Raw genomic sequence first — 17,297 nt, 5'->3', positions numbered from 1 at the left:
ATGAGTGCTCCTCACACGCTGAGTGAAGCGGAGGCTTTGGACATAGTCCCCAGCTCCAATCCTGCTTCCCAGGCCTGTCCTGAGGCAGAGGAGATCTTTTGGCAGGTCACCCACAAAAAGAGCGAGACTGATGTATCTTTAGTAGATGACTTCACCAAAGCCGCAGGAAGTGACATGAGTGTGGGCCACGAAGGTAGGCATTTATATATTTGTAAGTGTGTTACACTAGTGTAATATCAAACTATTTGAGAAAGGGCGAGTCACAGCTCGAGGAAGCAAATAAATACCAGGGTATTGACAGTTCATATCAATATATCCAAGGTGACTAACAGTTATCTTTTAATAAATAAGGGACAGCCTGTTATAAATGCATCCTTTATGTTGTGTCAAATATACAGTATATATTTTTGACACAACATAATCTAACATTTTGTTTTAGAGCTCCTGCTGGAGGAATTGCTGGCAAGCTCTCCCCTGCCCCAGTTCAAGAAACACATGCCGACTTTACGAGTCAAACTGAGCCGATTGAAAGCTGTGTTGGTGTTGGACCCACTACAAACTCCAATGGGAGGTTCCCTGTCTGAGGATATGATTTTTGGGTATAGAGGAGATGTGTATTTGTATATGTATTTAATTGTAACCAAATGTTTTTTTCCCCCTCTGATGGTGAAAATATGTATCATTTTCAAAGGAGATGTGTGCCCTATGATATCAGTTCATGTGGTGATACAAACAGCTCTCAGATGAGGTCAAGTGATACAGAGGAGTTTAGCAAAGTGTCACCTCGGGATGAAGAGGTAGTGTTATATGAATAAACATATAGCCTACTGTATTTTTTTACTGTAAATATAATATATTTAGTTCCTATCGATGGACATCATCCACTTGGTGTATCTTAACACAATTTCATGACAAAATCATAACAACACCTTAAAAAACATATTCCTTGATTGTCTGGTTTTGCATGTGTTTAACAGTCCTTAATGTTGCTTGAAGTGGAATCCTGCAGCATGCACAAAGAATCCTTCAACACATCTCTAGCTCACCTTTCTAGCATTCTACAAGTAAGAGAAGAACCTGTGGGAGACCAGGTGTCTTCAGTGGATATGCTTAAAAAAGGTGAGCTACCTAGAAATGAAACTGAAATGCATTTATCCACTTCTGTCAGAACTCTGCTAGCATTGATCCTCTCCTTACAGTGACCCCAGCAGATCTACAGGAAATGCATCATTTTAGAACCCTTGACGCTCCTAGTAACAGCTTGGACACTCTCAACCCATTAGACCCAAAGAGCCCAGGTATGTACTCTTCCCGTCTCTTTTCAGCAAGCACCGTAGTTGTTGTCACACATTGTCAGCTGTTGATACAACACACAGCTTTGTTCCATGCTAAATCGTCACCATTTACAGTAGTTGATGTTAAATGTCACAGGCAGTTTTAAAGGAGTTCACAGTGGTGTTACTGTACATTTCATTACCTCACTGCTTCAAGTTTCCGCAGGGAAAATTCATGTGACTATTTATTGAATAAATAAACAACACATGTACACGATGGGATTTCACTATGCTCTAAAACCATACTCTAACTGTAACCATTCACAATGATGCTTCGGTCACACCGGTATTGTATACTGACACTCTCTTGGTGACTATACATCTCTGTCGTCTCCTCTCTCAGTTCCTCTTAGGCTGTACCCAGAGCTGGAGCTCGATGTACCCTTCTTCCCAGTTCCTGGCCCTCAGAGGCCCGAGCTGCGGTTGCCGAACAGTCATCTTCAACCGGAGCCTTTGCCCCCCATCTACAGACAGTAAGTCATCACCATGGATCTCCAGACAGAAAACATTACAACATTGTGACATAAGTCAAATGTGTGAATTCACAAATAATTTTTTCTGATAAATGTGTGTTAAATGAAGAAATACCCTGTCAGTCCTTGTGAAATAGGAAATGCATCATGCACCATACATCTATCTATAAATGCTGTGTGTCACCCTGTCTGTCTGTCTGTTCCACGCATAACTCTCGAACCACTCATCCGACTGCTCTCAAATTTGGTGGGTGTCATCCTAATGGCACGAGTGTGTGCAGAGCCACACATTTCATGTTATATGAACAAAAAATGGCACTTACAGGCTCTGCACTAGTATTAACTATGTCAGTATTGAAACCAGTCAAAGTGTTGTCCCAAAGGCTCACTGTTATTTGCCAACAGTTGTCTACCTCATTAGTTAAAAGACTGTTACAGGAGGAAGGCCACATACAGTACTAATGATATTCTTGTGTGTCAGTTGGCTAGTGTCAGATGAAGAACGAGAGGAGTCAGAGCAGGTTCTGTGGTCCTCAGAGAAACAGCATAACGCCATAGGAGGTTTTCTTCTGGCTGGTACGTACTGACACGAGGACCCAACACAATATGAATATGATATTATGATAATATGACCCATCATGAAATGAAAACTGCATACCCTTTTATTTTCAGAGCCTTCTAGTCTTGAACGTTTTGAGAAGAACCAACCACTGACTGATGCCTTAAAACTCTTGGGCATCTCAGCACCAAAACAGGAGGTTGGACTCACTGGATTGCCTGAACAGCTCCAGTCTCTGGTTAAAGGCTGCGTTGAATTTCCAGAGGATATGACAGCTGAGCCACTCAGTATTGAGAAAAGGGATTTAGTTAAGCCAGAGGACTTCACAGTGCTGTCAGGCTCAGAGATTGATGGTGAGTCTCCTCCAGGACCTCATGGCCTCTGTGCACACTTAGTACGTTGTGGAAAACAGATTTGAGACTGATATTTGTTTTTCAAAGCAAGTGGAAAATATATTGAACGGAAATTCTCAGATGATCAAAACTGTGTGTGATATAAAATATACTGTGTATATGATAAGAGCTGGACTGCATGCTTTAAAGATGTTATATGACTTCATTTCAGATGTTCTGAGAGAAGCCTCCGGAGATGCGGGTTAGTGTTTCTCCTCTGCCTCTCCTTACTTACATGAAGAGATGTACAGTTGTTCTCCCACCTGCTCAAGCCAGGGGCAAGTGGAGGGGTAACGTTTTATTTAATATTCTCTAAAGTAAAGAAGTATACTGTACCTCAGGGAAGAGCAGCGCAAATTAACTACTGTACACATCCTCTTAAAAGATCCCCTCCCAGTTGCAAGTTGTGTATTTCTCATGTTGTAAAGTGTCAGTGTGATGATTATGTGCTTATGCTGAGGTGTTTTTGTTCCTGCTCCCACACTGTACTCTTCACTGGAGCATAGTCTGAGGGTTGCCTTTTTTTCTCCTCCCTCTCCTCATGTTAAGCTGTATTTTTCTTCCACAGTATTTCGTTGTACTTGTGCAATGACAATAAAGGCTACTATTACTAATATGCTGATACTAAAGGTTCTCTCTCTCTTTCTCTACCCATCCTTTGTCTGCATTCTATTAGGTAAATGCCCATTTCCTAATAATTCAGCAAAACCCACCCAGCCTCCCGCCACCTCTGTCCAGGGAGACCTGAAGCGGCAAGCGGTACCCTCTCAGCAGGAGGATGGGGCCGCCGTGAAGAAGCTCATCATGGAGAGGATGGCTTGGCCCGCTGAGATCTCAACGCCTGCCTGGGAGCATGCCCCCTCAATCAAGACACAGGAGAGAGTGGCCAACTTCGCTCCGGCGAGTCACCCTCCAAAGGAGCTTCCCAGCAGAACTTCAGAGCACAAGCCAGTGACGCACTCTGACCTCTTGAGCTCGTTCATGATGCTCAGACAACAGCAGCGTGTGCTGGAGTCTTCGGAGAAGACCAGCTCCACTCTGACAGGTGCAGCAGGAGACAAAAGTAAGATCAAACTCGAAGAGTAGGTCCAAGCTCTACTCTACTACTGTTTTCGTTTGGCCTCCGTCATACTAGACTGAAGTCTTTGTTTGATTCAGTATACAAAGGCCAAAAACAACTACCATTTTCCATTATGCTGCAAGTCCCTTCTGTCTCCACATAAATGGCAGTAAACTGCTTTTTTTTTTTTGCTGTTGAAGATAATGGTTATCGGAGTATATTGTGTTCAGATGTACAGGTAAAGAGGTTCACCAACCAGAGACCCACGGAGCAGAGGCCAGGTGAGGGCAGTCGGCCTCTGGTGACGGGGACGGCGTCCTCCTCAGGCCCTCCAGAGAGAGGCAGCTCCTCCGCCGTCCAGGGAACCCACAGTATCACAGCCTCTACAGGTCAGGCTAGCAGAGCAAGCACTCCTGTTGGTCAGACCGACAGAGCCAGTACTCCCATCGCGTCAGATAGCAGAGATGGCAAGGCTGAGGCTCAGGTACCCGCTGAGAGGGACAATAAAAACTGCAGGGTCATACCTGTTCAGGCCACAGGTAAGTCACTCTGTTAAAATCAAACGTCCCATCCAGCATACAAGTATTATTGTGGGGATTCAATTTAGGAAATGTCTTTTGACACCTTGTATAGGGGATTTTTATTAGTGATGCAACTGCGTATCTGTTTGGTGTGTGTGTGTGCTTGTGTGTGTGTGTTTGTGTGTGCGCGTGCGTGCGTGCGTGCATGTGTGTGTGCTTGTGTGTGTGTGTTCGTGTGTGCGCGTGCGTGCGTGCGTGCATGTGTGTGTGCGTGTGTGTGTGTGTGTGTGTGTAGAGAGCCAGCTGCTGGCCCTGCGGGCGGTGCAGGCGGTGGGAGAGCCGTGCTTCTCCAGGGCGCTGGAGCTGGGCCTGAGTGCCACCGGCGGCTGCAGGGACTTCAGCAGCCTGGACACGGAACGCAGCCTCTTCCTGCTCAAACAGCAGCAGAAGCAGCTCTCCGTCATGCCAGGTCAGCACTTAGGCAGTTATTTAAAGAGACCCTATGCAACTTTCTACAAGAGACGATCGCTCCTTGTTTACATCTGGAAGTCTGAGACGAAGAACCACGCTTGCAATTTATATATTTAAATGTAGCCTATACATGTATAAATATACACGCTAAAGCTGTCGGGGAAGCATAAAACGAGCGAAAACGAAAAACGAAACCGAAACCAGAGATGAAATCGCCAATCCTGCATAGTTCCTCTTTAATATTCAGGTAACTTTTTTAGGAACTTTCCCTTTCAAGTGAGAATGAGAAACCATATGTTGGGCGACATATGTGACAGTGTCCACAGATGTTGCTCGTTGTCAACTGTTTCCCTGCATCTGCAGCGCTTACAGAGGAGCTACACCAGGCGCGTACCTGAAACTTTCCGAATGTACAGTACACGCTACTGCCGCGTCTGGTGTAGCTACTTCCATTGATAATGATTATTAACTGCTGCAGCATACGCGTCGTGAATGGAACGTTTCAGTTACACACCTGGTGTAACTCCCCTGTTAGGCCGTTATTTAGCATATTTAGCATTTAGCATTTACCTCAGTATTTAGCAACTTTCCCTGATGGTATGCTGGGCGACAGCTTCCAGTGTCTACAGCTGTTGCTCAGTGTCAACTGTTTCCTTGCTAAGAGTAGTGTCACTGTCAACGACCAGCTCTCTTTAGAGATGTTCTGTGGTGTTTCCCATCTGTTGTCTGAAGGCCTCTTTAGACTGAATGTGATAATGAGAGCAGTCTAACCTGTGTAGAGGTCACGTGATATATCTCACTATTGGATGGATGGTCCCTACTCCTCTTCAGGTCTGGAGCAGCTGTATGTGGAGGTGGCTTTGCTGCACACCCTCGCCACTGTGAAGGAGCTGGTGCTTCAGTGCGGAGTCGGCAGAGCTTGTGGTAAGTACACATGTGACATTCAATACAATAAGGACAGTTCTACTTTGTGTTTTCATCCTCACTATTTTCTCAAACATATCTATAAGCGACTTGTGTCTGTTTGAAGGTGGTGGACATGTTTTAAAAATGTTCTTAGTGTGTTCAGTTGGAACGATGTTAAATAGGATCTTATGCTCTCTCACTGTCACCTGTTACTCAACATTGCTCAACATCATTACCTGTTCCTGCTGTGCCAGATTACCTGGCTAAGGCCAAAACCGCCCACGAGACAGATGCCTTGGAGCACCTGCACAAAAAGTACCTGATCTGGCAGTTCCACAGCCAGAAGAACTTGGAGCCGGACCCCAAACTCCTGGAGCTCCAGGATGTGATGAGATCATGGCTGCAGTCTGTTGCCACCCAGCAGCCCCTCTCAAAAGTGACCTTCCCTCCCAACCCTCTCATAAATGAACAAACTATTTAATTTCATATAGCATGTAGTAGTTCAAAAGCATTTTCTGTCGCTTATATGATGGGCAGCTATTGACATTATTATTTGTATAATTATGAATTAATAATAATTATATGAATTGATAAAATTACAGAATATTAAACATTTTAAAATAGTTTTCTTTTGTTGTTATGAGCAGGTGCTCTTACTGATTTCTAGCAACTCTGACTCTGTGAGGACGCTGCTAATCGGAAGTCTTAGTGAGATATCAGGTGAGCCAGTCATACCACAGGGACTAAAGGACACACCTGTTGTACACCTGCCAGTGCAAGGCAGTGAGGTGATGGGGATGAGTTGTTATCTCCTACAGGAGAGGGTGTGGTGGATGCAGTTGTGTCTGAAGAAAACTGCTGGCAGGTAGATGGCAAGAAGGTGTTGAACAGGTGAGTCTTCAGCTGCACCATCTTATGAGTCCACCTAACACGGTTACGTTGCGACAATGTTGTTGGCATTTACCATGTACAGTGTTGGATAATGTTGTAGCCATGCACATTTGTGAATCACATGGACGTTGTGGCTACAATAAGTCTTACTGGTCCATTCCCGTCTGAATGTCTTCTCCACAAACATTTCCACATGATGCCAAGTTTTATGCGAGTGAACCCCGACGTCTCTGTGTGTTCCCCTGTCTCCCCCAGCCTGAGGCGCAGCAGCTGGGTGGTGGTGTGCAGCCTGCACCTGGGCCCGGACTTCCCCTGGCACGCCTTCTCCGTGGTGGTGGAGTACGACAGCCTGGGCCACACGCCCTGGCCCTCCATCTGCAGCGAGAGGAGCATCAGCTACGTGACCTTCGCCACTGTCACCCCAGCCTCGGGTCAGGGTCAAAAGCTGATCTCCACCAGATCAGACCAGATTGGTATTGTTGTTGTCGTCAGTGCCTTGTGGATAGGATAGGATAGGTCGTGGTGTGACAAGAAGCAGCATTTGAGCCCTGGGTCGATCTTTGGTTCTGGAGTGTCAGAAGGACTCAAAGGACCTGTGTGAAAAATCAGTGCTAAAATGTCTTTGTGTCTTCCTGTTTTGTGTTTGGCTGATTTTGTCAGTGAATGGAAAGCAGCTATCAATCTAACTCAAATCAATCTAACAATCAGTATTTTTCTGGAGTTTATTCCACAGTATTCCATGATTGCATATTAATAAGCTTAGCTACACTATTGTACAGAGATGTTTGAGATTTTGGTGTGTGTTTTTGTTTATGTTTCATGGGACAGACACGACAGCCCCACCATCTCCATCAACTGATCTGGAGAGAATCCCTTTCACGCTGTTTGTGACTGAGGGTCTGCTGGATCGCTCATCTTTACTGCAGACGCTGGAGTCCGTGTGAGTGTCAGCCCTATTTCTACAGTTCTGTGGTGTCTATTCCACTATACATTTGCATTCAGCTCAGTCTCCCCTATCCAAATACAAAAGCGATAAAGCTGAAGGACACCTAAATGTCAGCCTTGTGCCCGATATCTACATTATTACATGAACCAGTACGCCTAAAACGTTTAATTAGCCAACAGAAACGAAACCCACAGTCCAAGTAGCCACCCCTATTGGTTGTTTTTGTCATTTCCTCAGATTGACCCGTGTGTGTTTTTTGTTTTTTTGATCGCCCCGAATTCCCGCAGGTATAACCTGACCATGATAGAAAGGAGCCAGTCTCCCTCGCTGAAGATGCTCGGGGGAGCTCATCAATATGCTGTGATTACAGTCGACGAGAGCACGGCGGTGCTCCTGCAGGTCATTGAGATTAATGACTTTCTGTTGCCGCTCGGCTCAGGGCGCTCGCCAGAGAGGGGGTGTCACGTTAATGAAGTTTATCGACCCCTCTGCCCGGCGGATTTGCTTTCCTCTTGTAGTTTAGTTTGGGCTCTTCCCTCAGCGTTAAATGAACCTGTGCCTGTTTGACTGTTGATTTAGTTTTGTGTGTTTGTGTGTGTGCGTATGTGTGTGTATGTGTGTCTGTAATGTGTCTTAGTGTAAGACAGTGCAGTATTCTCATATCTTGTCTGTGTATTTGCCTGTGTGTTTGTGTTGTCAATTACTTACTTGTGTGGGTGTGTGTGTGTCTCTCTCTCTCTCTCTCTCTCTCTCTCTCTCTCTCTCTCTCTCTCTCTCTCTCTCTGTGTGTGTGTGTGTGATCAGGAGGTGGACGAGCTGGCGACGGAGCGAGCGAGTGAGCGGGTGGTGATGCGTCTGATCGCTCTCTCCCTGCAATACAGCAGCTGTTGGTTCCTCCTGCATCTCCCCAGCGCTCGCTACTCATGGTGTGACACACACACACACACACACACACGCACACACACACACACACACACACACACACACACACACACACACACATACACACACAGGCACGTTCACCATCTTATCACTGCAAGCTCACACTCATCATCACTTATTTTCACTCCGTACGGATTTCTGCCTGTAAAATAAGCGACACACTGAGCCATTCTCTAATGTGAATTATTACCATTCATAGTATTTCCTGAATGTGTATGGAGTCCCAGTGAGCTTGTTTTATTTTGAGATTTCATTCAGTACTGATGATGTAAATGCTTACGTGTCATGTTCAATGTGCCCTGGCCATTTGGGGATGGAGCTCATGATGTGGGCATGTACAGTACAGTATCTAGGTTTTAGGAGCTGGCTTCTATGTATTCTGCCTGTAGCTTCCGCTGACACAATGCTGTGCTGTCTCCCCCAGTCAGTGGTTGCACTCTTCTTCTGTTTCATTAGCGTCTCTGTGCAAATCTTGACCAACTTGGCGTTAATCTACTCAGCTGTGGTACTCTTTGGATTGAAGTCTGAAGAATTCAGCGTCAAGGTGCTACAACTGAGCTGATAGACACTGTTCTCTAAAATCTGAAAGAAAGAAAATCATGGTTGATTCCATGTGATTCACCTTTTTTTAAAAAAAATGTATAAATAAAAATGTCTACGTTCTCTAAGGTTTTGGTTGTATCAGAGGAGGAGGATATTGCCAGATGGATTTACCAGATAGCCCATCACAGCATGATGTCATCAGAGGGCGACCCTCAGCGTTATCTGGACAGAGAGTGGTTATCGGTGCTGCCCTCACAGGTACACGGGGCTGTCAGCACTGCTCTCCTTATCACCGAGGCCATCTGCTACAAAGCCAGGGTTAAATGGACATTCTTCACACACACACACACACACACACACACACACACACACACACACACACAGGCATTAGAGGCAGAGTTAAACAGCTGTTAGTCCTGGGAGAAGTCGCCAGTTAAAGGTACCAGCAGAGATTCTAAGCAATGTCTAACCTGTAACACGTTCAGCAAATATATCTTCACAATCTGTTCGCTCTCCATTTTGTGAGCATCCATAGATGTCATCCAGAATCGCTGATAGTATTTTTAAAGTATTATTTAGGCTTGGTGACTACAATGTCATTGGTATATCGTCTAAAGCTGACCACACTAGTAAAGCTCACTTCTCTTTTATAGTAAGTTACAGTTCCTTTCATTCACAATTAGTCAAGAATTAAATGCGTCTGTTCAAGAATTGGAACTATGCATTGTATTAAGTCATTAAATAAATGCTCCAGTTCAGAGACCATTGGAGCAATCAATGCAATTACTGTAGGCCTGTATACTGTAGAAGCTAGGTATAACTCGGCCAAGAGAAAGCATAACCGCCTCCTGGATCCAGACGGTGATACGGATCACTCCCTCAAAAGCAATAATGAATTGTGTGGTATGCTGCTGGTTATAGGATGAGGACTCGCCACTGTTTGCCAAATTTGAATGCGCCTCTGTACTGTATAGCCACGAGGCATAATAATGTATTGTGCCGTGTGCTGCTGGTTGCAGGATGAGGACAGTCTGATGCGCTTCCCCAGTGTGAATCCGCTGGTGGCCCAGATCATGCTGAAGAGGGCCCCCTCCCTGCGCTGGCTCCTGGGAGCCTCCCTCACAGAGCTGCAGCAGCTGCTGCCGGAGGTCCCTCACAAAGTTATCAAGGTGCCTACCACATCCGTACCATACTGTATAGACAACTGCACTTACTGTACTGTACATCCTAATGACATGTAAACAAGGATTTCTATCAAGGAATCCATAGTTTTCTTTAGATAGATAGATAGATAGATAGATAGATACTTTATGGAAAATTCAAGGTCCCGGCAGCACCACACACACCACACACAACATGCTAGTCTAGTATGAACACACATAATTGTCCTAGTTTTTGTTTTCAGCTCTTCACAGACACCACAGGTCTGTATCCTCTGGGCTCCCCTGCTCCCCAGCCTAACCCCGTGCCTGACCCCGAGCCCCAGCCCCAGCCCCAGCTCCCTCAGATGGGGCGGACCAGCGCACAGGACCCCTGGGCTTCAGCTGTCCAACCACAGGCGTCCCACTACAGCCACAGTCCCCAGGAAGAAGCCCTCTTCCACAAGACTTCCAGTGCTGGTCAGAGCGATGCCCGCTTCCATAAGAAAGAGGAATGGGGGCGAGCAGGGAATTCTACAGCTGGTCTGAGCGATGCTTTCTTCCAGAAGACCTCCAGTGCTGGTCAGAACAGTGCCCTCTTCCATAAGACTTCCAGTGCTGGTTCCAGTGCTGGTCAGAACGATGTCCTCTTCCACAAGACTTCCAGTGCTGGTCAGAACGATGTCCTCTTCCACAAGACTTCCAGTGCTGCTTCCAGTGCTGGTCAGAGCGATGCCCTCTTCCACAAGACTTCCAGTGCTGGTCAGAGCGATGCCCTCTTCCATAAGAAAGAGGAATGGAGACACACAGGGAATTCTACAGCTGGCCAGAGTCATGCCTTCTCCCACAGCACACAGGATTGGGGGCAAGAAGGGAATTCCTGTACTGGTCAGAATGATGCCATCTTCCACCGGAAAAAAGACTGGGGACACTCAGGAGCAGGTCAGACCAATGCTGCCTTCCACAGGAATGAGGATTGGGAGCAAACAAGGAATCCCACTGCTGGTCAGACTGATGCCTATTTCCACAGGAACGAGGATTGGGGACAAGCAAGGAGTTCATCAGAAGTTCAGACTGGTGCCTATTTCCACAACAAAGAGGATTGGGAGCAAAAAGAAGCCGGTCAGGCCGATGCCTTTTTTCACCGGACACAGGATTGGGGGCAGACAGGGAATTCCACTGCACGACAGAGTGATGTCTTTTCCCACAAGACACAGCATTGGGGGAAAACTGGGAATTCCGATCAGACTGATGCCTTTTTCCAGTGGAAAAATGATTGGGGGCAGACAATGAATGCCAGCGCTGGTCAAAGGGATGATGTCTTTCGCAAGACAGATGATTGGGAGCAACCAGGGTATTCCGATGCAAGTCAGGCTGATCCATTTTTCCAAAGGAAAGGCGATTTTGGGCAAAGAGAAACAGCTAAGACTGAAGGCGTTTTCCGCAGGAGAGACGATTGGGGGATAACAGAGAATTCCTGTGCTGTTCCGAGCAATGATGCCTTCCGTATTGAAGTCGATTGGGGCCAAACAGAGAGCCCTTTCAGTCCCACTCCTGCAGCAACAGCAACACCTCCAATGCCACAGGGCTTCCAGCGTAAGCACTGGCACATGGGGGTCAAAGAGGACAAGTTCATCCCACGCACAAACCAAGCACGCGATTGGACACCGAGGATTTCACCAAAGGACACTGCGTATTATTCGATAAGGGAAACACAAACCACGAGCCCGTTCGAGAGGAGCTTTTCCAGTGGGCCCCAACCTTCGCCGTACTTCCAGAGTCAGATGCCTGCTGCCATACCCTGCGGCCCGGCCCACAGCATCGCCTCCTCCCCGGTGTCGCGGTGGACGGGCCGACTGATCTCCGAGGCCTACCGCTTCACACCGGGCGGCGGCAGCAGCAGGCCAGCGGGCATGAGGGATGAGCAGGACAGGAAGAGGAGAGCGGAGCTATCGCCAGCCTCAGGTGAGACCGCTGGCACCCCCCCCCCCCCCACGGGGGAGTAACAGCTCACAGGTTTTGGGTGTGCCGCCGTTGATAAGAGTCGAGAGAGGTCTTACAGAGGGTGGTAAGCTGACTTGGCGAAACTTACAGGATGACAGTGGAATTTGATAATGTTTATGAACGGGATGGTCTGAGCTTGCAAGCGGGAGCTTTAGTGTGTCATCTGCATACAGAGAAGCAAAAGTGCTTCCTGGTGCAATATGTACAGTAGGTTTAATTATATTGGATTGAAGAGGATTCTGTTCATTCTGTGCATGGGGATTTTGTGCATGTTTCAGGCCTATTATGACAAGTATAAAGGATTAAATAGGATATTATGGATTAAAAAAATGAACACTGGGAAGTGTTATGGTCAGAGTTACATAAATATAATTCTTTAGAGACTTTAGTTTGGGGTGGCAAAAACTTCAAATTGCTACTTGAAAATGTATTGGCTAACTTTCTCATTGATGTTTTTTATCTAATGTTTTGTAAGTTGCTTTGGACAGAAGTGTCTGGCAAATACTGTAACTTTATAAAATAGTGCCCTTGGATGCTAATTTGATTGAAATGATACATTTAGAATTATCAGTGGAATACATGCCAAACAGGACACCCTGTGGTCCTCTCCTAGTGGTGTTTGATCATTTCAGTATTGGTTGGGGTCGTCTGAGTCCTAGAGAGAAACTTTGCCACTGTTTGGCCGCTCTGCAGTTTCGCTTACTGAGACAGTTGCTTCATTTTCTTATTTCAGGATACCCAGACACCAAGAAAGCAAAGCTGTTATATGAGAAGGTTCCTGGCAGAAGTGATGGACAGACAAGACTGAGGTTTTTCTGACTTTATTTTCCATCTGATTTTTATCCTTTATCCTGTTATCTAACATATACTGCACATACAATTTTATTCACAAAGTTGGTGGACCCTCATTGAAACTTTTTTCTCCAGCCACAGTGAAATAGTATTTATTATACAGTAAATTCTAATACAGTGTATTCTAATAGATGTTTATCCGTAATCCCTTAACAGAATAATCTTTAGATAAACATGTAACTTATTGAATTCATTAATAGTTTATGTGTACCTGTTTTTGTTTATTTAATTGTCATGTGGTTGAATATAAGATGTGTGGGTGGATATTTCATATTTTAATTTGTACAGCGCCAAAACCAAAATATTCATGATGTTCATTGTGAGAGTATACTGTATACATGTTTTTGAAATATATTTATGATGTTTATCGGCAGAGTATATGTGTATATGTTTTTGATAAATATTTATTCAAAATAGATACACCTCTTCTGACTTGGTCAAAACGCTTAAAATAAATTATAATATATAATGTTGTGTGGTCAACACAGGCACCTCTGTCCAGATCTCCTTTTTGAACTGCTTTCTGTGGTTACTTTCCCTGCTTGTTTTTTTCACCTTTTTTACTCCAGCAAGTAAAACGGCATGTTGTTCTGTTTACAATTGCCACTGTCAGCGGCATGCGTCAGCCCTGGACAAACAGCGTTTTATTGGGCTGTATCCTCCTGACTGGCTGACCCCTGACCTTTTCTCCTGGGCTGCCGTGTTCCCCTCACACGTCTATACGTCCAGTGTACGTAGGGGCCAAGCAGGTGGCTGCACTGCGCAGTGTGTATGTAAGGAGCAGGGTCAGTACAATAGAAGCACCATTGTGTTTACAAACAATGATGGACTTTCCTTTCTCTCTCTCTCTCTCTCCTTCAGCAAACTGCAAATAGCTCACCGTTTTGTGAGGTAGGGATCGTGTGGTGGCCACACATTTAAATTTGAATGAGAGCTGGGGGGTAACTATTCTGCACAGAAAAATGAGAATTCGTATTCGTATTTAAGAAAGCTGTTAAAATTAGAATTGAATATGAGCAGTTGTGAAAAGCTGCAGACTGATTTATTTTCTAATCCCAGATGATTATGCTTCCACTCCCAGAGGTAATAAGACCAAAGTTATATGTATTTTTTTCAATAATTAACATTTTTGATAGAGAACAATATGGTAATACCCATGGAATTATGCAATTACACAAATCTTGAAGACCTATAGGTCATGGGAAATAAAACGCTGTGGCACTGTTAGAAAGGGAAACTCAAACCTCATGGACTATATTTTCAATGTGTGTTTTTTTTCTTTTTTTCTGTGACCTCTCAATGACTTGGTCTAATTTAGTTTTATTTAGCACCCTATTAATGATACGTTTTTTTTTTCCAAGGTTGACATTATTTCATATTTTTTGTCATTTCCATTGGAGGTGATAACCTCATCCCCCACTCCCATCCCATAACCGCCCCCCCAACCCCTTCCCTTTTCTGCAGTCGGTCTCGCAACGCTGGAAAGGTAATCATTCATTAACACGGCAATCCCCTTATCGCCCTCGCTCAGAGTGCTGGGAAGGCTTATCTTCACGAGCCAGCGCACCACAGCCAGCCCCTCGCTGGAATGAAGCCCGAGACAAAGGGAACCCCGGGGCATTGATTCCTGCCTCCTCCTCCTCCTCCTCCTCCACCACTGCCTCCATCACCACCACTGCTACTGCTGCTGCTACTGCTGCTGCTGCTAACACCCACCCTCCGTCACTCTCTCCACCCTCCGCCTCTGTCTCTGCAGCCTGCCAGCTCCATCAATAAGTCCCCCCCCCTCCACCCCCCATCCCCATGCTCCCACTCTTTAGCGTCGCTAACCGCAGTGCTTTACAGCAGGGCAACCTGGACACAAGCACGTTACGGAGAGAGGGAGAGGGCGGGAGGAGAGAGGGAGGGAGGGAGAAAGAAAGAAAGAGAGGGAGGGAAAGAGAATGAGAGAGAGAGAGAGGGGGAGGGAGGGAGGGAGAGAGAAAAACAAAAAGGCAGGGAGTGAAATATTGAGGCGCTTCTAGACAATTTCGCGAGCCACTAAATCAACATTGGTGTAATGGTCCAGTAATGGCCACTGTGTCCGTCTGGTGGTAATGAAAGGGACAGTGTGTGAGCGTGAACAGCCGGGTCAGGCGTAACCTTTAAGATGTCCTTTTCTTCCACATGATACGGGCGGGTCATAGTCGTCAGCTCACGTCTTTAGACCACCATTGTGCCAGGAGGCCGTAAAAATGGCCAAAGCAGAACAAACTACGCTTTAATGACCATTCTTTAATGACCATTTAAACCTGTGTTAATGGCACCTGTCAAATTTACCCAAAGAATCCCCGGATCTCAATAGAATGCATTTGCAGCTTTACTTTTTGTTAGAACAGCACAACTTTATCTTTTTATATCTTTATACTGGATACGTGATGTCTTGGGTCTCATTCAGACTAGAGGGGAGTAGTGAGAGTGATGAGAGACCATGGAATGTTAATGTAATTCACTGATTACAGATGAAATAACTGTTGGCAACACAAAAGTTCCACAACAAAGTTATAATAAAATGAAAATAATTTCATCTTTTGAGGCAACAAGTGAATAACTGGCAGTTTTGCATATACAGTAATTTCCCGTATATAAGCCGCATCGTGTATAAGCCGCGGGACAGTGTTTTATGCAAGTTAAAAGAAGCAAAACCACATTGATACCATATTAACTGTCTGTGTATTAACCTCATAGCTGAAGAAATTTAGCAAAATCAATGTATAAGCCGCGGCTAACAGACAGGAAATTATGGTATAGTACTTGTATGTACAGTATTTGTATACTTTATTGGCATATATTGGAGTATATATACAGTTTTAATGTTGGGAAAATGAAGCCTCAGTCGTGGTTGCCTATGAGCCCTGCAGGAGTGCGGGTGCTATGGGAGTCCTCCTGGAGCTCTGCTGAAGGGTGCTGTTGAATGCAGAGGAGCCCCTCTCGGCTCTGGAGAGGCACTGGGCCCTTCAGGGAGCTAAGATGGGGATGGAGAGTTACTTCTCAACTACCAGCTTGTTGTGTTGTGGGGTTAGTGTGTAGTGTTTGTGTGTGTGTGTGTGTGTGTGTGTGTGTGTGTGTGTGTGTGTGTGTGTGTGTGTGTCAGGCTGAAAGCGCCGGGCCGAGCGTGCAGCAGCTCTGCAGGTGCAGGGCCCTCAGAGCTGCAGCCGGGGCTCGTGAATGGGGCGCGCGCGAGGCAAGGGGGGGGCCGGGGACCCCACCAATTCAGGGCCGCGGCCCCCGACGAGGTCCCCGGTGCTGTGGGGACCCGCCGGATAATCCCTCCGCGGCCCTAATCGGATTATGTAAATGCTCACTCTCGGCACGGAGAGGCGATTCATGCCAGGCCGCGTCCCTGAAACAACACTTGAAGGGTGGACGAGAACGGCTCACAAAACGCTCAACTGGACCACGGAGGCGACGACGCCGGGTGTGTGTGTGTGTGTGTGTGTGTGCAGTTTGATCTGAGGGTTCCTGGGCTGCTGCTGAGACAGAGTGAGGAGAGGAGTGAAAGAGAGAGCGAGAGGGGGAGAGAGAATGAGGGGGAGGGAGAGAGAAAGAATGAGGAGTGGAGGGGGCGTGTAGGGAGACTTTGCGGAATGGAAGAGAGGGTGTGACTGTGGAGAAGTTGCTGACCCATGCTCCTGGGGATGCGGCCCCTGATTCCCCATGATTCCCTGATTTCCCATACTCCCCTTTAATTTATGGCTGGCCCTTGGAATCGCCCAACAAGATTACCCTGCATGCAACAAAACCGGCATTGTAGAACTGTCAATCTGGATACGAGGGGGGGCTTACTATTTTTTGTGTCCTAACTCATATCGGTCAATGGATATTACCATTGATGGTGATATGTAGCTGTGTTTTTTCATACGCTAACTCTCAGGCCAGATTAATATTTCCAGCAGGTGGGGAGTGGGAGTGTGTTTTGGGGGTGGTGGTGGAGGCATTAAGTGGCGCTCATGATATTTCAATGAGCACTGCAGCAGTTAGTGTGAGGTTTAATATCACAAATGTTTAACGTGAAACACTCCTGTGACATGAATGCCGTGAAGACAAACAACAACAACAACAAAAAAGGATCTTCGCGTCCTATATATGCTGCAGCCCCACCTCCCACCTGGCTGAAGAGCCACTCATACAAGTCTACAAAATTGACATGGCGTTTTGTGAAGCGTCGCTCTCTTAAAAACGTCCCTGACACATTGTTTTAGCCGTGTGTGTTTGTGCCGCGGGC

The 17,297-nt window shown here is 46.1% G+C and overlaps 1 protein-coding gene across 1 annotated transcript; it reads left to right on the top strand.

Moving 5' to 3' along the window:
- On the top strand, positions 1-14,639 carry LOC134089433 (protein shortage in chiasmata 1 ortholog). The gene is made up of 25 exons (XM_062543876.1): positions 1-193; positions 440-599; positions 692-797; positions 978-1,119; positions 1,200-1,298; positions 1,678-1,807; positions 2,289-2,383; positions 2,480-2,719; positions 3,462-3,821; positions 4,049-4,357; positions 4,635-4,808; positions 5,642-5,734; positions 5,971-6,152; positions 6,364-6,436; positions 6,535-6,607; positions 6,863-7,038; positions 7,436-7,547; positions 7,841-7,952; positions 8,358-8,479; positions 8,952-9,039; positions 9,165-9,296; positions 10,058-10,207; positions 10,444-12,142; positions 12,915-12,990; positions 14,565-14,639. Exons 1-25 carry the CDS (start codon positions 1-3, stop codon positions 14,623-14,625), a joined length of 5,157 nt encoding a protein of 1,718 aa, XP_062399860.1. The 3' UTR covers positions 14,626-14,639.
- The last annotated feature ends 2,658 nt before the right edge of the window (positions 14,640-17,297 follow it).

The sequence above is a fragment of the Sardina pilchardus genome, chromosome 8 (genome assembly GCF_963854185.1).
Source record: "Sardina pilchardus chromosome 8, fSarPil1.1, whole genome shotgun sequence".
In the NCBI taxonomy this organism is placed as follows: domain Eukaryota; kingdom Metazoa; phylum Chordata; class Actinopteri; order Clupeiformes; family Clupeidae; genus Sardina; species Sardina pilchardus.
This window is presented reverse-complemented; position numbering and strand designations above follow the sequence as displayed.

What these genes read in the sequence shown, in the direction of transcription:
- LOC134089433 (XM_062543876.1), top strand. Translation starts at nt 1, where the DNA reads ATGAGTGCTCCTCACACGCTGAGTGAAGCGGAGGCTTTGGACATAGTC. An exon ending in ATTAGACCCAAAGAGCCCAG is followed by an intron (nt 1,299 to 1,677) that starts GTATGTACTCTT and finishes CTCCTCTCTCAG; the next exon opens with TTCCTCTTAGGCTGTACCCA. An exon ending in TATCGGTGCTGCCCTCACAG is followed by an intron (nt 9,297 to 10,057) that starts GTACACGGGGCT and finishes TGCTGGTTGCAG; the next exon opens with GATGAGGACAGTCTGATGCG.